At 40.6% G+C, this 22,018-nt stretch overlaps 3 protein-coding genes and 1 non-coding gene across 5 annotated transcripts; 1 reads left to right on the top strand and 3 right to left on the bottom strand.

Annotated features, from left to right (window-relative positions):
• Positions 1 to 1,333: 1,333 nt before the first annotated feature.
• On the bottom strand, positions 1,334 to 5,055 carry LOC6495246 (extracellular superoxide dismutase [Cu-Zn]). 2 transcript variants are annotated; one of them, XM_032450114.2, is made up of 6 exons: positions 4,931 to 5,055; positions 3,200 to 3,267; positions 2,931 to 3,140; positions 2,641 to 2,869; positions 2,556 to 2,577; positions 1,334 to 1,932 (listed from the first exon to the last, which is right to left on the bottom strand). In XM_032450114.2, the coding sequence occupies exons 2-6, from the start codon at positions 3,257 to 3,259 to the stop codon at positions 1,707 to 1,709; spliced, it is 747 nt and encodes a 248-aa protein (XP_032306005.1). In that variant the 5' UTR covers positions 3,260 to 3,267; positions 4,931 to 5,055; the 3' UTR covers positions 1,334 to 1,706. The 2 variants fall into 2 exon arrangements, with proteins under 2 accessions (XP_032306005.1, XP_014763211.1); XM_014907725.3 differs by having other exon boundaries at positions 1,334 to 1,668; positions 4,931 to 5,053.
• Positions 5,056 to 5,698: 643 nt separating this feature from the next.
• LOC6495245 lies at positions 5,699 to 20,438 on the bottom strand. The gene is made up of 5 exons (XM_001958732.4): positions 19,934 to 20,438; positions 14,129 to 14,236; positions 10,005 to 10,405; positions 8,936 to 9,940; positions 5,699 to 8,871 (listed from the first exon to the last, which is right to left on the bottom strand). The coding sequence occupies exons 2-5, from the start codon at positions 14,204 to 14,206 to the stop codon at positions 8,490 to 8,492; spliced, it is 1,866 nt and encodes a 621-aa protein (XP_001958768.2). The 5' UTR covers positions 14,207 to 14,236; positions 19,934 to 20,438; the 3' UTR covers positions 5,699 to 8,489.
• On the bottom strand, positions 10,491 to 12,101 carry LOC26514905 (persulfide dioxygenase ETHE1, mitochondrial). The gene is made up of 6 exons (XM_014908575.3): positions 11,763 to 12,101; positions 11,516 to 11,699; positions 11,307 to 11,451; positions 10,874 to 11,237; positions 10,703 to 10,821; positions 10,491 to 10,643 (listed from the first exon to the last, which is right to left on the bottom strand). The coding sequence occupies exons 2-6, from the start codon at positions 11,672 to 11,674 to the stop codon at positions 10,588 to 10,590; spliced, it is 843 nt and encodes a 280-aa protein (XP_014764061.1). The 5' UTR covers positions 11,675 to 11,699; positions 11,763 to 12,101; the 3' UTR covers positions 10,491 to 10,587.
• On the top strand, positions 17,433 to 17,504 carry Trnat-ugu. Its single transcript has one exon. It is a non-coding gene; the product is annotated as a tRNA-Thr (tRNA).
• Positions 20,439 to 22,018: the final 1,580 nt, after the last annotated feature.

Below are 22,018 nucleotides of genomic sequence, written 5' to 3' on the forward strand. Positions count from 1 at the left end.
AGCGAATTATTTTTTATTTTTTGATAAGATTTTTTTGAAGTTTTCTGGGAGTGAGTCTTCAAACAAGAATCAATCTTATTTTCTTCTTTTAATTTTATTTATTTATTATTGACTACTTCATTGGACCTTATTGGAGCTTGAGCTAACAGTGAACTCATTGCCAACCTAATTACTTCATAGTTTTAAATTTTTTTTATTTTATTTTTATAGGATTTTTTTTTGAAGTTTTCTGGGAGTGAGTCTTTAACCAAGATTCAATCTTATTTTCTTCTTTTGATTTTATTTATTTCTTGACTACATCATTGGACCTTATTGGAGCTTGAGCTAACAGTGAATTTATGTTTGCCAAACTAATTACTTCTTTTTTTAAATTTTTTTTATTTAATTTTATTAAGCGAAAAACTGTAGTTCTTCTTCTTGACTTTTTTATTGTTGGGATTGAGCTAAAGGAAACTTAAATTTTGCAAAGCGAATTATTTTTTATTTTTTGATAAGATTTTTTTGAAGTTTTCTGGGAGTGAGTCTTCAAACAAGAATCAATCTTATTTTCTTCTTTTAATTTTATTTATTTATTTTTGACTACTTCATTGGACCTTATTGGAGCTTGAGCTAACAGTGAACTCGTTGCCAACCTAATTACTTCTTAGTTTTAAATTTTTTGTATTTTATTTTTATAGGATTTTTTTTTGAAGTTTTCTGGGAGTGAGTCTTTAACCAAGAATCAATCTTATTTTCTTCTTTTGATTTTATTTATTTCTTGACTACATCATTGGACCTTATTGGAGCTTGAGCTAACAGTGAATTTATGTTTGCCAAACTAATTACTTCTTTTTTAAAATTTTTTTTATTTAATTTTATTAAGCAAAAATCTGTAGTTCTATTCTTGACTTTTTTATTGTTGGGATTGAGCTAAAGGAAACTTAAATTTGCAAAGCTAATTATTTTTTATTTTTTTATATTTTTTTTTATATTTTTGTGAACGTTTCGGGGAGTCCCCTTCAAATCTTATAAAAAAGCATGGAGCCACAATATGGCCTCGTGCGATGGCTATATCTTGGCCATTTTTTATCCGATTCTTGAGCGGAGTACCTTAAGCGATTTGTGGATTGATTCTCCGTAATTCTGCATCAAAACCTGAGAACAAAATATTTTTTAGATTTTCCATCAAATTTTCTGGGAGATCCCCTTCAAAACTTGTAAAAACCCATGGAGCCACAATATGGCCCCGTGCGATGGCTATATTTTGGCCAATTCTTGAGCGGAGGTCCTTAAACGATTTGGGGATTGATTCTCCATTCTCTCCATTTTAAATGTTAAAGAAAACCCGCAAAAATATATTTAACAAAGTTTATTATTAATCTTGTTCAAAAATAATATAATGCTGATCTTTGCTGGCGTGTTGTAATTACTTAAGTGTGGGTGTGAGTTTTGGGTGTGTAATCACATGTGGGTGTGTGTTAAGCTCTGAGGTGGTGAGTGCGGATGCGGATCACTAAGATGGTCAGTCCTACATGCCACATGCCATATTGGTTCCAAACTGGGTGCTGGATGCTGGGTTAGTTTATGCTGCTGGCCAAAAAGAGAGCTACTACAACGGTCAGAATGGAAAGAGAGTTGCGCAGGACACCGGCGCCACCTGTCCGGCATGGCCACTCGTCGACGTCCGAGCTGCAATTAAAGTATTTCTAGTCTTCAGCTACATCATCTTATAGGTACAATTGGTGTGACAACGGATACGGATACGGGTATGGGTATGATGGGTATGGGTATGGCAGCGGATAGGGTGGATACCGCTGTAAGGGATAGACAACGTGATCTTGTGGCTCCCTATGGGGCACATAGTACAGTGGTTGATGATGGTGGTGTTGGCGTGGTTGTGGTGCGGATACAGATACAGGTTCGGGTGATTCTTGGTGTTCTGGCGGAGGAGCACTGAAAAAACACAAGCCAAAGCTAAAGTTGAGAGTTCTGAGATGTCGCAGGTTGATTAGAAACCTTCCGAGTCCAGCTGTTGTTATTCCAATCCCCCATCGCCATCGCCATAGCCATCGCCCTCCAATAATGCTAATGATGTTAGTACACAAATGAGCAGAAGAACGGAAAAGCCCCTTTGTCATACCAAATACCTACCCACTCGATCAACCCCACAGAGAAAGTGACGAAGTTGGTTTAGGTTTATGAATGAGTTTTGGAAGGATACAAGTAGTTTGTATACGCTAATGTTTAGCTTGGATTTCGTTCGGTTAATTTTTGTTGATTTTATTACACACAAAAACAAAAAACGCACAGCGAGTGGTGGTGTTGGGCATGTGAATCGAATGAGTCAGTGAACTGAGACGGTTAATTTGGGGGGAAATGTGGTAGTGTAAGCCAAACAAAAGTGGTTGTGAGTGATTGAGATTGTGTCTGTGTTTAGGTGGATGGAATGGAGCGGGAAACACTGGGTAAATTGGGAAAACAGTTCATTAGTTACTGCGCCAGGAGTTACAAAAACTACACATATATTATTCGAGAAGATTCGAGTTGTCTGTTGTTGTGGAGGAAGCGATATTTACTTGATACCAATAACCCCGCAGGCTGAAACGAAATAATAAGATTAATGTTATTTTCCGTTGAAGCATTATTAGTCCACATCCTTACCAATTCGTCCGCCTGCGTTGCCAGTCTTCTTGGAATCCGTATGGTTGCCCAGACCCAGATCATCTTCATCTTCGTGGACGACAACGCCGCGACCAATGATGGTACGAACGCCAGTAAGGGTAATCACGGTATCCGTGTAGGTAATGTCGATTTTGCCAGTGGAGTTCACATCCAGATTACCCAGATCACCGACATGTCGGACATTATCGCTAGGTGCTCCATGATCCACCTGACCAAGGATAAAAAATACTTAATAAGGTCTTATGGGGGAGAGGGAATAGAACACCAACCTTATCGGGATTGTAGTGACCACCCATGCTGGTGCAGCCGTTGCTCAGATCTCCCTTCTCGTGAATGTGGAAGCCGTGCTTGCCCTCCTTGAGGCCCTCCAGTTGGATGCGGACATGGACATTCTGGCCACAATCGTTTTGGGTGAAAGTAACATTGCCCTTGACCTCCGGTCCGCTCACATAGGCGATGGCCTGTATCGGCAGGTTGCGCTATAAATTAGGTAATAAATTAATAGTGAGCGGAATAATCAATGATTAAAATAACTTACCGTCTGGGCGGCAGAGCAAATTGTGGCACACAGAGCCAGGGTAGCCAAAAGTCGCAACATTTTTAAAGCTGAAATAACAATTAAAGTTTATTGCACGTGTCGCACTTAAAATTGATGAAAGGCAGGTTATAATGAAATACTTTTCAGTGAATATATTGGGGTTAGTAGTGCTATTTTCACAAAAAATGTATAAGCTTTTATGCAAAAAAAGATCAGCAGATAATGCAAAATATTTTTAAAGTAATTTTAAGCTTATACTTAAAGGGGGTAGACCTTCTATATAATCTGCAGACCCCTTGATTAGGCCGCCCATCTCCTTAATTTGTTTTATTTTAGACGTCATCAGGTGCACATTCACTTGATTCCATTAAATCTGGCATTTGTGTGCGGAATTGAAGCGCCTAACCTCAATTTATGATACGATTTGTGGGTCATATATGATGTGCGAACGGGTATTCATATTTCTGTGTATGAACATAAACGATACTCATACAAATCTAAATGCAAACAGCCTTTTTTACAGGGTTAAGTGCGGCTGGGGGGAAGGTCAATCAACAATCTCTTTTTTTGTGGATGATTTTTCACTTTTTTGTACATTTTCGTACGCACATCGTTTTACGGAATTTATAGTAATTGAAACGCGACTGATAAAAGCGGATGGATGTCAGAGTTTATCGGGGAAATGTTTGTTTATTGGCCAGGTCCGAGCCTTATCAGTTTCTGCGCTCATGATATGCTCATGATCTTGCCAAGTCATAAACCGAATTAAAATGCGTCCAGTACCTGCTCCACACGTATCCTTATCTGGCACTTGAACCGTGCTCCTAAATTTACGATTCCCACACTATCTTGACTTGAATTCCAAATATTATCGGAATTTGTTAAACTCTTGTGTACTCAGTAGTGAACCTGTCCCGAACTGGGCCACAAATTGCAACTAATTGTCATCGTTTGTCCATCAAATTGGTGTTATTAGGGTTTTGTTTGGGCTTCTGCTCGTTGAGTCGCTGTGATTGATTTGAAAATAATAGCTGGACAGAATTTTTTGTGCACGTCATTTTAGGTATACCCCTGCCTAGCCCTATGCTAATGAGAACTACCCTATCAGAGTTTAGAATTTCTCATCATAAATTTGCAAACAATAAGGCAAAGATTATTATTAGATTTTCGTCTCCCTGACTTGACATTTCATTAAAAAAAAACTGAAAACTATGCACTTTACGATAAGAGCAATACCTAAATTTCCATATGCATTTAGATAACAGATTGTAAACACTTGTTGGACAAAAAAGAATATGGAATGCGGTTCAACCTCTCCTGGTTACATATATATGTATGTGTGTTATATATGAACATTTTGGAGTATTTCTTCAATTTTTGTTGTTCAATTTCAAGTGCAGATTTTACCCACGCTCGTTTTTAAATAACTGGTTACTTTAACCCACTCAAGGGCGATCGGACATCGAACGCAACCAGCCAGTAAGTAAGAAGCCTAACCGAGGAATACTAACTGCGTTTCGAGGTAACTGGTTTTTGTTTTTGGCCAATAAGAAACGCAAATAATAAATTTCAACTGGTTGTAAAAAACGAAACAAAAATCAATACATCATGTAGGAGTCGAATCGATTAAAATTTCATAACACCGTTTAGAATAAATCCATGAATGGCTTTAACTTTTCGTTTTATTCCCTGGCACTTGTAACTTATTCCTCAGTTACGATAAGCACTCACCTTTTTAGCAACTATTTAATAATTGGATAGTTACTGTTTTTTTGTTTTTTGTGGGAATTAAGCGATTGCACCTCTGATTCGGTTGAGATCTGCGGCGAAACTGTTTTGAGCTTCTGGCATAAGCGCCGCAAATCACCTTTTTGAGAATCCGCCGAGCGGAGAATCCGGAGAGCGGCGAGCTGAGAGCGAAGAATTGCGCACCTGGGGAGAGCGCCGGAAACTGCAGTGGGCGGTGGGTCTTTTTTCGAATGGGCTTTATCAGTTAAAGAATTCAAAAACTTTAGAATAACGCATGTATTCTGACTATTTCTATAATTCCAATTACAGCATACATATTGAATAAACACCTATACAAATCGTGCATTCATGGAAATTAATAAAAAAGCTGCTGGGACACGCTAACGTGCTTTTCAATTGAATAGTTTATCACGGTGGTGTCGAGAAATGTGTGCAAGGCTCGTGCCCACAGTGGTGGGCTGCAATATGGTTACAGTATGCGAGAGGTAAGCCCTATACCTCTGTAAGTCTTTGGGAAAAAAATTAAGACTTCAATTTAAGATTTTATAAATTTTTTTTAAACTGAAACTGTAGATAAGGCCACTATACTTTTTTAGAATTTTTTTTAGAATTTCTTTCGTCACAAATGTTTTCCCTTTATCAAGAACTAACTTGGCCAGTAAGCCAGACCTCCTATGTAAGCCAGACTTCTTCTAATATTAAATTCCTCCAGCAGGCCGTAAATGATCAATCAAAACAAAATAAGCAGAGTAAAGTGAAATTATTCGTGTATTCACATTGAAAAATTGTGCTAATATAATCGTCATATACATATGACAGAGATCCCTCCAACGATTCCATATTTTCAGTAAGTTTGCACAGCAAGTTCTGCTCGTTGCAAGAGACGCATCCAAACTGACCTGCGTAACACAGAGTTGTTTCTAATTTCATCATTTCTCCAAAGTCTATTGCCATCTCTGTTTCTTGCATTCAGTCCGCGCTCTCCGATCAGACCATGCTCAGCAGCAGAGTGTGTCCCTTTTTCCCTTTCAGCTGCTGTGCATTCTACAACTACTAGACAATGTGTCGCCACACCAAAGCTGTACGCACATGTACTATGGACAAACTAACCATTCTACGACACGGCCTTCCTGACAACTCACACGTCCTCGTGTGTTTTGTTTTCAATACCACGAGACTCAATTTCTCTTTAAACTTTTCTTTATTCTTAAACAGATATTTTTTTTCTTTCTTTTTACTTCATGTATTGGACAAAAGCTTTCAAAAATAAAAATCACTTACATAAATATCAAATCTTCTGTATTCATTACATTTCTTCAATTAAACATAATCTTATTAATTCATTTTGTTATTCTTTAATAACATTATTCTCTTTTGTAAAATAAAACCTTTGTGCATTTCCTTTGGCACATTTTAACAATTTTGTAATTCCTTTTACACGTCTTACGATATAACATTAGTGTAGTTCCTTTAACACTTTTAAACATTTGTGTAATTCCTTTAACACATTGAAATAACTTTAGTGTAGTTCCTTTAACACTTTTAAACATTTGTGTAATTCCTTTAACACAATGAAATAACTTTAGTGTAGTTCCTTTAACACTTTTTAACATTAAATTCTGTTCGGTATATCTCTATACATTAATTTATGCCACCCCTTTTTTTTTTTTCTTTTTGAATCTCTTTCTTTATTGTCAGACGCTTTTTCCATCATGCCGTCTCTATCTTTGCGTATTAGCTGATTGTTCGGCAAAGCTCTTAAGAATTCATGGGAATATTTGTAAATTCGCTTACTTGCTAAGGACAGACATCTATCTCCATTTAATATTTTGACAATCTCAAACGATTTGCAAAAATGCCTACCACCTATGTATGTACCCTCGGCGTTAAGTTTTACAATGTTATTTATTCTTTTGTTTCCCCTTAAATTTATCCATGACGCTTTCCTCCACTAAGGAGCATTCAGCACCTGAATCAAAACAAAATGGAATAGACTCACCGGATGCCCTCATTATTCCAGTCGGTGGAGCTACTGTGCAGATATCTACCCGCTTCTCATACGTACGGCCTTTTGGACAAGCGGATGCAAAATGTCCTATTTCGTCACATTTAAAGCATTTGACACTTGACCAATCCTTCGGTCCAGTCATGTTGCTGCCGCTGTTGATTTTGCCTTTGCTCTGACCCTTTTCCAAGCGAGCACGGCATTCGGCGTATTTATGACCACCCTTTCCACAGTAATTGCATTCCGTCGGTGTCGGAGACTTGAACTTCTTGCGCTCCGAGCCTGTTGAATCGTCATCTATACTGCGCTTTTTGAAAGAGTGTGCGTGTAACTGTTGTTGTAGCTCATTGCGAGTTTTTACGTTGTTTGTAAAAACCAAGTGCGTCAACTTGTTATCTATTTGCGCCATGTGAGCCAGAGTCACAGATACCGCTATTTCTTCCAAATCCTTGGCTTTCCATTTTGACATAAGTAGCGTAACAATACGGCTACCGTATTCAGCGAAGCCCTCCTCCGGCTTTGGTCGACCATTCAGAACATTTAACAGCATGGCGGCAGAAGTCTCAATTCCAACAAAGCGTTGTATAAACAGCTCCTTGAACTGCGCCCAAGTGATGCCGGCAAAGCAAATTTGGGAAAGCCACTGTGATGCGCCGCCTTCTAGTGCCTTGCTTAGGGCGATCACCAGATTGCTACCCTCGAGCACGTTATCCGCAAAAATTAGGTCCACTGTTGAACACCAAGAGGAAGCATCTGCTCCAGCACTGTCAGGATTGAATTTTGGAAGAGCTACATATGACGCTTTTCCATCGGTTGGCGGTGCCCTTGGTGTCTGCATGTTTTTGATGATTTCCAGTAGGTTGCGGTTTTGCAGCTCCAACGCCAACAAATACGGATCGGTGGCACGATCAGTAGGCAAAGCAGATCCCACTTCTGATGACAGAGATCCCTCCAACGATTCCATATTTTCAGTAAGTTTGCACAGCAAGTTCTGCTCGTTGCAAGAGACGCATCCAAACTGACCTGCGTAACACAGAGTTGTTTCTAATTTCATCATTTCTCCAAAGTCTATTGCCATCTCTGTTTCTTGCATTCAGTCCGCGCTCTCCGATCAGACCATGCTCAGCAGCAGAGTGTGTCCCTTTTTCCCTTTCAGCTGCTGTGCATTCTACAACTACTAGACAATGTGTCGCCACACCAAAGCTGTACGCACATGTACTATGGACAAACTAACCATTCTACGACACATACAATAATAATCGCTCAATTATATACGTTTTTTTCCAATACTGCTACAAGATAATAGCCAAGCCCTACTTATTAATATATATGTTTTTCTGAGAGTGTAGAAAGTAAGTACTAAAACTAAGCCATTAAACTAAACTACCCACTTAATGATAGTTTCGTAAGGGTATAGTATATTGCTAATTATAATTTTGCACATATCCGCCTGTTTTTTGGTTCAACCACCAACTGGTGGTAGTCGAAGGTTAAGCTAGTTATATTTATAAGTTCTGATTTTTGTGGTCTTTGCATTCAGATCAGCTTGTGCCTGCCCAGGGAGGCTGTGTGCATGGGACTGCAGTTCTCGATGAGCATGGTCTGACCCTCATCCGTGGGCGATGATCCTCCCTTGCTGTTGTTGTTGTGGTGATGGACCCTCTTCATGGGTCGTTTCCTTTCGAGATCGGCGTTGGGATGAAGCTCCACGGTTTGTAGACTTTGGGCTCTCTGCAGCGACAGGCGCAATGGTTTCTTGGGGGGAGTGGGTCGAGTGGTGCGGCTCTCAGTCGGTGGCTTCGATTCGTTCTCGCTATCAAAGTCCAGGGACTTGACACTCCTCATATCGCTGGGAAGACGGGGGCGTAGGGTGTGGGCGTCGCTTTGACGTCCCGGGGTGTCCCGACGGCGATCGATTCTGAGTAATGAAAATAGTATTAGATTAGTATTTGTTATATTGAAGAGTTGTTTTATAAACATACCCATTGTACTGGTTCAAATGCTCTACGCTGCGTGCATGAGCGCTCATTAAGTGCTCCCGGTGCAGCTGCTGCTGCTGCTGGAGAGGATCTCTTGGCCGATCGCGGTGTTGTCGCTCCCTGTGTCGCTCCTTCTCCCTGCGATGATGCTGCACATACGCTGAATCGCTATTGATGGAAATCTTCGAGGCGGACAACGACTTGGAGGGCATGGAGTACATATGCGGCAGACGCTCCCTGAGATCAATGTGGGTGTTCTCCTTGATAAGGGTCTTGGTCACATGTCCCACGGGAGTCTTGGTGGGCTCGTCACCCATCAGTTCGATGGGTTTGCCGCCCACTAGAGTGGTTATGTAGTTGCCCCGCTGGAAGATCAGGGGTTTCTCGGGCGGCGTAGAGGGCGGTGAGGATATGCTGATGCTGGTGACGTGCTGGGATTGATTCGAGGATGCCTGCTGCTGCTGTTGGTTAAGTGGCTGATTTGGAGACTGTTGTTGAGGCTGCTCCTTGACAGTCTGCAGCTCTCGCACCTGCTCTTCCAGATAGGAAATGCGATGCTGCAGCCGCATATTGTTCTCCTTCTCCTGATCGAGCTGCTTCTGGGGAATGGCTACGGATTTCTTTCGCAGCACTACCATTTGGCATTTTCCCGAGTTGCCCACTTGCTTTTGCAGCTCCTCCTTGGACTTGCCGGTGACCAGGCGACCATTTATTTCCAAGATGCGATCTCCTTTGTAGAGACCATCGCCCTCGAGAGCCCATTCCACATAAAATCCTGGTTGATCCGTTCGCTGTTGGGCAGCCCAACGTCCAGAGGTGGCATGTACTGCATGTAGGCTTAGGGATACTCCTGAACTGATAATGTTGTACAGGGTTTGGGCTTCGGGCTTGGACTTCTCCAGACGAGCTTGCAAGGCACGAGCCTCCTCCACGATCGAAAGCATTTGGAGCTCCTCCCGGCCAAGAGCATACTCCAGTTCGGCTTGTCTGATGCGAATGTCTATGTTGCTGTGGATTAAATAGGATTTAGGATTAAAAAGCGTTTTAAAGGGGCTTAAAATATGTCACTTACTCTGTAATATCAAGTTTCTCCAGAGCGCTTTTGAGATTCTTGATCTTGATGCGCTTGTTTTCGGCTTCGGTTTTTAGTCTGTTTAGTTTCTGCTCGGCCGCTGGCTTTTCCGACTCATCGAGGGGCGGTCCAGTGGGGCGTGGCAGCTTTCCCAAGCACAGTTGAATCCTCAAGTTCTGGATAACTGCCTCCCGGTCCTGTAACGCCGATCTCAACTCCTTCGACTCGCTCCTCGTGGATCGAGAGGAGAGTGTGCCACCCAACGAGCCACCCTTGCGCCTCCTTCCCGTGGTGGAGCTGTGAGTGGTGGTGGTGGTACTGCCTGATTCCTGGTTGGTCTCTGCAGCCGAGTGAAGACTGTACTTGACGGCACTGCCACAACCCTTCGGATTCAGAATGGTCTACAAGAAAAAAAAGGGAAACCGAAATGAGTTTATTTGCTTAAACCAAACTATTGTTTTGAAAAGAAAGAGACTTGTTTTGATATTGATAAGAAGAGTATGTGTTTATTTTGTAGATTATAATAGCAACATTATCATATAAGCTGCCTATATGAAGTCTTTAAAGGTGGATGGTTTTCAGTTCACTCCTTGGGAATATCATATACTCCACACTCCCGGTTGGCCGGCAAAGAAGCATCTAAAAAACATCAATTATTTAGCATTTAGAAACAACTATACATTTTCTGACAATCCCACCTATCTTCTTGGGATAAGGCAAATTCAGGTTGTCCATAATTTTTATAAACTCTTCTAGGTTCTTGGTAAGCCTGGGATTGTAGCGTTTCTCCTCCCAGACACTGCTTTCCATTTGACCTCTAAAAGGGCAGAGTTAGAGTCAGTTCTCACAATTCCCTAAAACAAACTCACTTGTAATCATGGGCTGGATAGATACGGAAGTTATCCGGCAGTGTAAAGATCTTGCCATGAACATTCTCGTAGAGATGACGGGGACTGCCCTCCTGGAAATCAGTGCGTCCACATCCCCGAATCAAAAGTGTATCCCCAGTGAAGACACAGCCCTGCTCCTTGATCACATAGCTCATGCAGCCATTGGTGTGTCCCGGAGTGGCCAGGGCATCTATCACATGGGTGCCGAAATCTATGCGATCTCCCTCCTTCAAGTGACGATCTGCCTTGGCTCCACTGGCTACGGCAATTATGGACTGACAACCCGTCAGTTTCCTCAGCCATCCGCTGCCCGTAATGTGATCCGCGTGCATGTGGGTGTTGACTTTTGAAATGAAGGGGATATATGGTGAAATTATCTAGTAATCTAGTGAAAGCAGATTCCAACACTCACTCGCATATTTCAATTGAAAACCCAAGTCTTTCACCAGCTGAGCATCTCGTTTCGCCTGCTCCAAAACAGGATCAATAATCACAGCTTCCCCGCTTTTCAAATCGGCCAGAAGGTAACTATAAGTGCTACTTTCCGTATCGAAAAGCTGTTTGAATTTAAAGTAAACTCCAATTAGTTTCTATTATAAGAGACTTGGGTAGTTAACATACTTGACGGAAGAAAAAATCTGGGGAGAATGGCTTCCGATCGGGTAGACTCATGGTTCCAAAGACACTCAAAGATCGGATATTACTGGCCAAGATCGAGGGGCTTCCAACGGATGAAAGCCGCTTGAAGGCTGAAATCATACTGCTGCCGACGATTCTCATTTCTGACCAGCCGGGGGGATCGTTTCTAATCGGTTGGACTTCGTTAGTAATGGGTTTGCTTGGCTGGTTTAGATTTCTATTTACTCACTAGTTTCCTAGACTCACTAAAAGTACGATTCAGTCTACACCTGTTATTGTATATATTGTATATCAGTTGATCAATATTCAACTGGCTTATGGCATCTGATTAACTTCCTAATTTGTTAAATTACTGATAATTGAGCACTTTTTGTTCGTTTCGGGTACAGTCTTTTCGTTATCACATCTATTACACTTAATCAGAGGTATTGCTTATCACTGGTAATATTAATAAAAATATTATTTAATTTTTTACACAAATAACAATCACTTGGGGAAAAAATAAAAGGTATTATAAACAAAGTTTCGGTTTATACACGATGGCACATCAGCTGATGTGTTGAGTTCGGCTGAGTTGAAAATGGGTGTGTTTGGGGCAAGCTTTATAAAAAAGAAAGCTTTTTGGGGGGAACCTGTTGCTTTGGCGCTAAAAGAGCTTTCAAATATATATATTCCTAGGTATGATTTACATTTTTTTGAATTTCTGAACCTATGAAGATCTTTAAACCTATGAAGATCTTTAAACCTCTGAAATATAAGCGAAATCTTTTTAGACAATGAATAATTCCCCTAACTCTAAGGCAGGCTCTTTGAATTTTTTATTTCACCCCCATTGAAGGATCAAGAACCGTTACAAGATCCTTTATCAGCTGCAATTCTACATTCTTATAGAAAATGCAACAACCACCTTCCAGACGAACCCTAATCTGCAACCCCTGCAACCCTTTTTTTTCCTCTCAATAACCCTAAGAAAGTTGCAGTTTGAAACAAAATTTTGAACAAATTAATAATACGACTGGACATTGTCCACTTCGCAGGGCGAACGTGAGAATTTCCTGTCACCAAGGATCTTATTCTTAGATTTCTTGACTTTTCTCTCAGATCATAAATTAATTTGCATATTTTACGAGCTACGAGCTGAATTCAATTAACAGCTCCAGGAGTGGCTTTGCGTTGAGTAATTGATGTAATTTTGTGGAAGGAATTAATTGACCGTAGACAGTAAGGAAATCTGGTTGAAGAAGGGTGCGAAATGCATTTTGAACCCGGGGTGCGGTTTCGAAACGAAAATGGCTGAGGAAAAGAAAAAGGTATCGATTTCGTTTCGGTCTGACAGTAATGATTACTTCATATCTGGGGGGAGTTGTTTGTTCGGTCTTTGGTTATGGCCAATTTACTGGGCCTGGGTGTATTTATAGATGCATCATTACCAATGACTAAACACCACAACCACCTGTCAGTTAATGATTCGCATCAATGCTGGATGTTGGTGTTGATTTTGAAGCATCCAGCTCAGGCCCAAACATCCCAAACAAAACACATTCGTCACTCACTTTTGCTTTCAATCATTTCACTGCTGCCGGAGAAAGTTTCATTGTGGTGTCGGACTTCTTTCTACTAATTTGCTAACCAGCCCCTCTCCCAAAAAAACAGATGTATGTGTTTACCAAACAAAAGGCCACAACTTATTGCTCAAATGATGATTGCGGTCAAAGAGCCAAAGATTAGTAAGATCATAAGTGCTACATTTATCAACATTAACTTTCTTTGAGTTCAAAAAAATTGGCAAATCTGCTCCAGATGATGCCATAACATAAAACTCACTTCCCCCGCAAAGAAATCAAAGTTCCCAGGCCATATTTCACACACAATTATTTGGTAAAAATGTTTAAATATTCGAACTACCGATCGGTTGAATGCAACTCACAATTCTCAAATGGCATGAATGACTCTGCATTGTGGACTGCGTGAAAGTGTTGCTTAAAAATGCATTCATGTGGATTTGCAATTAATTGTTGTAAATTGCATTTGTTAACATGTTTATGTTGTATTTTTTATGCATTTAGGTTTTTTGTTCGGGAAACATAGAGTCTCGAGTCAGGATAAATATTTAATTGAATATTTTTGAGGGGTAAATGAACTTTTTTATGATAATTTTGGAAAGAAAGATTTTTGTACAAGTCCAAAGTGCCATCAGTCTTCGGTTTAAGCCTTGTCCCAACTTAATTTTTCAAAGGTATTTGCCTGTAATCCCAGATTTATGTTTGGCCATTTGCGAATTTCATTTTCGACAACTTTCTAGCGTGTTGCGATGCAAAGTATTTGGGGTGAGTGCTTGCAGCTCACTTTTAAGCTAATGCTTTAATGCCCCGACGTCTGTGCGTGTCAATATCTAATTAGCGGAGATATAGCATTCGCGAACTTACATAATCGAATCACAGACAATACGCGGGGCGGCACGCGGCTGGGCTGTTGCATTAATTATGTTAAGTTAGACCTTACACAATGGCCCGGGTGCATAGGTTTTTCATATTTTCATTTTACTACTTTATACTATATACGAGTATTATATCCCTTTCAATCGTGTTAACTTACCATGGAGGCGGACTTCTGTTTGGCGAAGGCGCGATGATGCGCGGAAATCGGTTCACTAACCACACTTCCGGTGTCCATGATGGAAGACTTGGCTTTTTATTTTTAGCTCTGAAAGTAAAAAATGAGATACAGAAACTATCAGTTACCATCTTGAGACGACATTTGCCCTTTAAACTTATCACCGGCAAGTGGACAGGCCCTAAATTACAGTCCTAGACATAAAGAGCCTTCAGAGTCAGTTTAATTTCGTGTTCCGCTTGGCCTGGCGAAAACAATTGGCCTGCAATTTTCGGTTCGCCGGTTTTAACAACTTTGGCACGTTACATTTACGTTTCGCTGGAGCCGGTTTTAATTAGAACTATTCGCTCATCCTTTCGACTACCCATTTCATCATTCGGCCACTCATTCATATTGCTGAAAACCAGAAAAGTGAGCCGGAAAGAGAAATGCGGATCACATGCAAATGAGTTTTGTGGCAACGCACTTTCGGTGGTAGAGTGGCCCAACAAAGAAATGTATTCGATATGCAGATTTTGCACAGCCGCAAGATACACATACTCGAGATTGTATCTTGTGGATGGAGGATGGTGGATGGCGGATGAGGTTGCATAGATCACATTACTTAATGTGCCGGCAAAGGCACAAGAAACCCAAACAACCACGACTGCTCTTTTCCATGTTTTCCGTGGCTTTTCACTTGTTTGTCTTTATGTTTTTGCCTTTGTCGGCACTCGAAGACAAAGCGCTCTTTTCATACTGTAATTGTCATAGATACATGTGACATACAAAATGTATTTCACACAGCAAAGATACTGCTGCCTGCCCCGAACCGTTACTTTATTTTTTATTGGGCGCTAAACACAAAAAACAAGGGGAAAAGTTCTAAAGAAAAGTACTTCCGATTGATCCGCTAGAGAACTTCTTCTTAGCCACTGAAGAGTGTGAAAGTCTTTCTCCGCTAATTTGAAAATAATTGTTAATGGAGTTGGGATCTCTTTTTTCTTAATCCTATATGGATATTTGATATTCCTTTAATGTGTATCTTTATATCTGTATCTCTATCTATTTGACACTGTAGTGTTTTGCTTTCAGTCTGAGTCTGCGTCTTTTGCCTTCAAGATAAACTGGGAAAGTCATTAGTCTTGGAGCCTAATTATTATGCTGGCACTGCCTTGAGCATCGTTCTACAAAATTTAGCTTCAGAACAAGATTTTTTTGGGGTCTATCTGGTCGTGTGTTGCGTGTTGAGGCAGGAACTAGAAAAAAGCCCCCCTGAGGGGCCGGCGAGAGGGAAGTGCGGCTTGCCCAATGTGGGCCTATCATTAATCTAATTTCGCTTTAATGCTTAATTGTGGGCCCCAATCCGAACACCAAAAAAAAGTAGAAAGACTAGAACAACTTGAGTGAGAACTCCGACAAGTACTCGTCGCACATTAGCGACTTGATTTGAATCCATCCATCTCCCTGTTGATTGTACTTTGTTAGAACGCTTTGCTAATGAGATGAAATTAGGGGGACATCGTTGTGGTTGGAATCTACAAAGTTTCTGCCACTCACCGAATTGCAGCAGAGTGTCAGTTACAATTCTCAATTGGCTGTGGGAAAAGTCTGTCAAGCATGAAGATCGTTCAACTGTACCCTCTTCTACATACCTAACTATATAGGAATACTTATATGAGAGCCAAGTTATATGCATGTAATTATTATTCTGCAATTTGCGTGCCCAGCTCCCAGAGGGTCTTCCCTGGCTCAATAGGAACGAGAGCATGTGCAGCGAAACAAAAAGACAAGGCTCTCAGGTGCTTCTCAGGCCCCGGTCCCTGGGTCTCCGGAACATGTGGGCGCAATAAGTAGAGCCACTGAAGCGCAACCAGACCAAGAACAAGTAGTAGTACTCCATAATCAAGTTATTAGAGCTGGTTACGTGAGGGGGGAATTTAGCCAAAAAGGTAGCTATAATTAAACTAATTTTTAACTTGGGCTTAGACAACATATAAACCTGAAACCACTTTAGTTTGCTATCATTTCCTATCATATTTATTATGTTTTTCTAGTATTTGTGTTAATTCTGATCACCTCAGCCTCCAGACCATTTTCTTTGTGGGCTAAGCACAACACCTTGTATTTTATTTAATCACAAGATTACACTATTTAGAAACCCGCCTAATATCTCACGCTGCCATCTCCATTAGCCATAGTACAGTGAGCTCTGTAATCATTTTCATTTAGACTGGATTCATGTTGAGAGCGGCGTTTCCGGCGTTTTAAGCCAACTTAGGGGAGTGAAACTGGCCACGGCAACACGACAAAAAGCCAAGTTTATGAAGCAATTTAAGCCAAGGTAGCAAAACAATGTTTTCCAGTCAAGAACAAGCCGCGAATTGAGAATTGCGGTATAACTGTTGCTCCTCTAAAAATTCAAGTTGCAAATTGCAATTTCGATGCTGATGGCCACGCAACTGGAACGGCCTCTTGGTGGCAAGTGAAACTTGTTCGAATGCTACATCGATTCCGGTCTAGCCAAGACCCGACACACAAAATGACCCAAAAACCGGCGAAATGATGACAAGTTTATTCTGCTTTTTATCATTTCCCAGTGCTTCTTGGCCACAGATCAAATCGATGTCGCCAAGGTCCCACGGGATCGGTTTGGCTTCGATTTAAAACGGGGATTCTGATGATTTTTCGCAATAAATTCCAATCAGCAGAGATCTCAATCGGATCCACCATTAGGCCATATATCAAATGCAGACCATTTGGATGCCGGTGGCCGATCTTTGCGTATTCCAATGTCGGATACTAAAGGCATCTGCCCACACACCAAATGCGGGCTTTTATGTAAATTCAATATGCACAGAAATCGAATCGATATTTTTACAGTTCCCCCCATCTTAGTCTTGTATCTGGTGGGGGGCGTTATCTAACCCGCCCCCTTTATGTTGGTTTTGTTAGCGTTATTTCACTCTTTCGGTAGGTACGCGCCTACAAAATTGTTTCGAGATGAGCTCAGTGCGCGCCCACAAGCCAGCGAACAATGCAAAATTGTTTTGCTCAATTACTAAAATGGAGATGACACCTGGTTCTAATATATATAGTTATTCAAAAGTACATATATGTATTCTTATAACTTGATCCAAAGCTCCGACTGTGACGATTCGGTTAATGCAAATGAGAAATTGGCAGTAGCTGTTAAAAGTTGGCTAACAGTATCTCTGTTAAGCATGGCTCTGTTAACTTTTTCCAGCTGTTAGAAGTGTTCTAACAGGGGTTACTTGTATGGCGCTTTTGCCGCCCGCTTAACAGAGCCTCTTTAGCTCAGTGGCAGAGCACTGGTCTTGTAAACCAGGGGTCGTGAGTTCAATCCTCACAGGAGGCAGTCGCCTATTGTGATTAATAATTTTTTTTTTGTTTACTTATTTTAGTTTATTTTTTTCAACAACCAACTAATTACAAGGCTAAAATAATTATAAAAATTGGCTTGATTCCGTTTCTGTAACATTTTTTGTATTATTAATAACCTTTATGAATAAACATTTGGCCAGAGGGCTTGATGCCAAAATTAGGTTTGTTTTGCTGGTTTGTCTATCTCTGCTTGTAGTTTTTAAACCTTAACCCTCGTCCGGCCGTAGTTTCCCAACACCTGCTCTGTCGTGTGTTTTTTTGGGGTAATTTACAAGCTGAAATATTTCTCGTAGCACAGACTCGAACAGATACGAATTGGCCCAGCTTGACAATTGGCTGGTCTTGTCTGGTATTATTTTGTGTTATGTGCACAAGTGTCACAAAAAACGCAGCCCCGACATTGATAATTTTAATCGCCTCGGAGGCTGCTGCTCCGGCTCTGGCTCTGGCTCTGGCTCCGGCTACATGGCCAACGAAATGGACCCGGCCAGGTTATGATGGCAACACTAGCGACTGGCTAAGAACCTGCTTAATGGACTTGACATCAATATGGAAATTTCTTTGTTTGCTTTTTTGGGGTTTATGCCTTTCTTTATTATCATGACTTTGGGGGAATTCAAAGAAAGGTCATTGTTTTGTTTATTTGATTAGTGGTTCTAACCATCTCTGGAGTTATGTCACAGAGCTCTTACTTCCTCTAACTTTTTTTTTGCGGCATGGCATATGATATCGTAATTATTGCAATCCAAATCCAAGCTCCCGAGTAAACACTGTACAGTCAGTTGTTTGTTTAGCAGCTGTTGCCATGTCCGTTGATAATTGCCCATCATTTCCACTGAGCAATTATTATCTGCCGCAGTCAGAGTCGAAGTGGTATCTGCCAGCTACGAATATTATTGTTCACAGTTAGAATGTGAACTGCTTCTGGTCGAGAGATGCAAATATTGGGGTCGCGAAAGTCCCCGCACTGGACAAATCATTTATGCAAATCAATTCTAGAAAGTCGGCCTTCGATTAGGCGCTATAGGAAAGTGCAAATTGCCTTGGCCAGAGATCGGATATAAAATCGAATGAAAGCGAAATCGAAATCAATGTTTGGCTTGGTTTATTTCTCAAATAGAGATTCGCAGCTCTCGTTTTAATTGTTCCACAGTTCCACAGTGCCTTTGAATGAAAGTGAAAACCGCAAGCCAAGAAACAGTTAGACTAAAAAGTTAACAAACACACAGTGGTGATGTATGCAAAGTTATCTTTCCGAATCTCGGCTTTCTATTCCCACTTTGATGCTGCGGTGGGGTGAACAAACACAAAAGTCAGTAGTAATGCGTTGATGCATCTCTGTCGGCACTGTCGCCAGAAATCACGACATGAAACCCACATAAAAATAAAATACAGTCATCCAAAAATTTACATATCCAAGAAATACCAAAAAAACAATCTTTGATTAGGTTGTTAGCATTGAACACTTCGAAAGAAAAGCAGACAAAAGTCAAAGACGAACGCGGAATTCGAAGAATATGTAAATAATACTCTAGAGACCCCGAAGACATCCTGCCGATAAAGGGTTTGGGGTTTGGCATTTCAATGAACACACATTTCGGTTAGACCGACCGGCCAATTGTTATTCAAATGCAGCCATCGATTCCCAAAAGGAAATATCTAATTAAAATTAATGACAAAAACGAGATGGGTGCTGAGAAACGAGGGAGAGAGATACGAAAATATATGTAGAACCTGCCACCCAGTGCCCAGTGCATTTCGAATCAGAATCTCAATCTAAGGTTCTGATTCAACCGCAAAAATCTAATATGTAATTATATGGTCAGAGATCGAGTCATATTTGACTGATTGATTGTGGCCGATTGGAGGAATTTGTTGTTAGGAATTCCGACCTCATCAGTGAATCAGTTTTTGCGCGCTACTTTGAACTTGGTTATGGAATAATTAGCGAAAAAACCAGACAGATTACTTGGGGTATCTGAGGAGCCCATCAACAAAGCAAATCGCGTTTTAATGGATTGCCGGGTAATTTATTTATGAGATTTCAATTTTCTTGGCCGTTTTTTGTTACGATAAGAAAGAGTTTCGAAAGTCATAAATATTCAAAGATATCAAGAAGAACCCCTTCAACATCTTTGGGGATTATGCAAGACAAGTTCCAAGATCTTCAGAAGAGGAGTGGCGGCCTTCTACAATCTGACAGAAAAACTAAACGAAAATTGCTCTATCATCATTATTATCATTGATGCGATGTGACCTCGTTTGCTGTAAAGAGGTCGCACTGTGTCTTAGAATGCACTAATGCCGGTGACAATCGATTGCCGCTTAACCTTTCGCTTTCCGCGATCGATTCTTCCGCTCTTCATTTGCTGGCCATTGTTGTGGCCGATGAAAACTACTTACCAACTTAAGTACGGATCCCCAGTTTAAATTCAACCAACAATTGAACAATGGCAATGTGCACAAATCAATGGCAACATTTCATTTCATTGCATTTGATTGGTGCGGATTTAGCGGCCAAGAGAGGTGGAATGGCTGGAGGGTGGAATGGAAAGCCTCAATTTGGTTTTATTGTATTTTGTGCGAATTATTTACACTTGAGGCATAAATCAATGATGTCAATGTTTAAACCGATTGTTTGGTTGCACGACTCCAAATCGCTATGCTACCGTTACTAAAGCGCAAGCGGCACAGATTTGTTGCAATTTATTTAATTTAATTTTCGTTTGCTTAATTATTTCCGTTTGCCGTTTGTTTAATTTTAAATTATGATTTGTATTTCCTCTGTGCGTTTCCTTTTGTCAACCGAGGCTTCCTTAGCGGACGCAGGAAATTTAGTTTCGAATGTGATAGACCAACAAAGGTAAACAAATAAACACACACAATGTTTTATTTCCTTCCAGGGTGCAAGGAACAAGGTCCGCAATTCACGCAGGCGCAGTTCACCGGAATCCGAAAGATACGTCGACGGTGGAAATTCGAAAGATACATCCGATCGCGACGACGGTTGAACAAAGTCTGAGTATCTCGATTCGTGTGGCAGTTCACTAAGCCGCTCTCCGGCACTTCAACACTCACAATCTGCCTCTCACTCTCGGTTGTAAACTCACCCTCGGTTTCTCTTGTAAATTTTAGCCATAAAACAGCCAAATATATTATTGGACAGCTCTTAAAATACACTATTCAGTATAATATTATTTATATTTATTAAAAATAAATGAGACACCCTAAGAAAAAGTTTATTTTATAGCTCATTCATTAAGAAGAAAAATAATTACCCATATTAAAAAAAATTTGAGAAAAAATATCCGAAATTAATATGGTTTTTTGCCTTTCAACATAAATAAAATGTTAAACGCTTCTTCAAGCCCATAATCATATTTTAATAAATGACTAATGCCTCTCATTTAAAGCCTAATCTTACACTCCTTCTATTGTAATAGTGTTTTACATTATTGTATACTAAAATATTGTAGCATAAAATTTACAGAAAATAGCTAAATTTCCTGCCAGTACTGATAATAAGAGAGTTGTTACATGAGGGAGAGTGGAAAAGCCGAAGCCAGGAGAGGTCTGGCAAAGTGCAATGGGATTTATTGGGTTAGACCGTAATGGTTAATGGTTAATAGAGTTCCAGTGCATTGAACTCCACTCCCTCGCCTTTATTTTCGGTGGGTGTCTTTGCCTATTTTGACAGCTGCCGTCTGCATCTGAGATTTCCGATTTAACGACTGCATAGCGCATTTTAAACTGCTCATTTGCCTGCTGCTCCAGTTGCATCATCATCGACATATGGCATGGTATCTATATAATTTCCCCTCGATGCACTCTTATCTCCGGCGATTCGGTTGGATGAGTCCGCTCGTGCGCAAAGTCAATTAAAATGATCACAACAATCCCGGAGCTCACAAAAAAGGAAACCCTTTACCCCTAAATCGGGGTAGAATCCTGATGCGTAGGGGTTGCTGGCGTTGATTGTATTTCCCTTCATTAAAGGCAACCCAAAATAGATACAGAGCCGCGATTCGAGAGCAGACATAAATCAAAATTATATAAAAATTAAAGCGACATGCAATATATAAAAAACAAAAAAAAAAACAAAAGGGATTACGCTTGCGCCTCTCACGCGCTTCAAGTGCGCTACTTTTGGGTTTTAACCCTCCGCGTGGTCTCCTTAATTGCAAAACTTTTTATGGGCTGATATCGTTTCGATTAGCTAATGTGAGGCAGGGCAGAGGCGATAAATCAAAAACGCCCGGCTGGCAGTGGCGAGTGAAATGTGCTTTACCGTTAGACCGAGTCTATTACCAAATCCACCGAAAGCTGTTGGCTTATTTCCATACAAGTTCGTCGCTTGAGTCTTTCGTTTCACTGGTGGATCTAGACAAAAGACTAAGAATGCGCCGAATCGAAGAGTTATTTGTTGCCTGTCAAATGGACAAAAAAACTGAAAAAAAATGAAGCACTTCCTCTTGAAAAAAAAAAAAC

The sequence above is a fragment of the Drosophila ananassae genome, chromosome 3L (genome assembly GCF_017639315.1).
Source record: "Drosophila ananassae strain 14024-0371.13 chromosome 3L, ASM1763931v2, whole genome shotgun sequence".
Taxonomy (NCBI): Eukaryota; Metazoa; Arthropoda; class Insecta; order Diptera; family Drosophilidae; genus Drosophila; species Drosophila ananassae.

Excerpts from the sequence above, each read along its gene's own strand:
- LOC6495245 (XM_001958732.4), bottom strand. The coding sequence starts at position 14,206 with ATGGACACCGGAAGTGTGGTTAGTGAACCGATTTCCGCGCATCATCGC. Across the intron at positions 9,941-10,004 it reads GAGAAACTTGATATTACAGA|CAACATAGACATTCGCATCA; the intron begins GTAAGTGACATA and ends TTTAATCCACAG. Across the intron at positions 8,872-8,935 it reads CATTTGAACCAGTACAATGG|AATCGATCGCCGTCGGGACA; the intron begins GTATGTTTATAA and ends TTCATTACTCAG.
- LOC6495246 (XM_032450114.2), bottom strand. The coding sequence starts at position 3,259 with ATGTTGCGACTTTTGGCTACCCTGGCTCTGTGTGCCACAATTTGCTCT. Across the intron at positions 3,141-3,199 it reads TTTGCTCTGCCGCCCAGACG|CGCAACCTGCCGATACAGGC; the intron begins GTAAGTTATTTT and ends CCTAATTTATAG. Across the intron at positions 1,933-2,555 it reads TGCGGGGTTATTGGTATCAA|TGCTCCTCCGCCAGAACACC; the intron begins GTAAATATCGCT and ends GTGTTTTTTCAG.
- LOC26514905 (XM_014908575.3), bottom strand. The coding sequence starts at position 11,674 with ATGAGAATCGTCGGCAGCAGTATGATTTCAGCCTTCAAGCGGCTTTCA. Across the intron at positions 11,452-11,515 it reads CAGATTTTTTCTTCCGTCAA|CTTTTCGATACGGAAAGTAG; the intron begins GTATGTTAACTA and ends AAATTCAAACAG. Across the intron at positions 11,238-11,306 it reads TTTTCAATTGAAATATGCGA|TCAACACCCACATGCACGCG; the intron begins GTGAGTGTTGGA and ends TCATTTCAAAAG.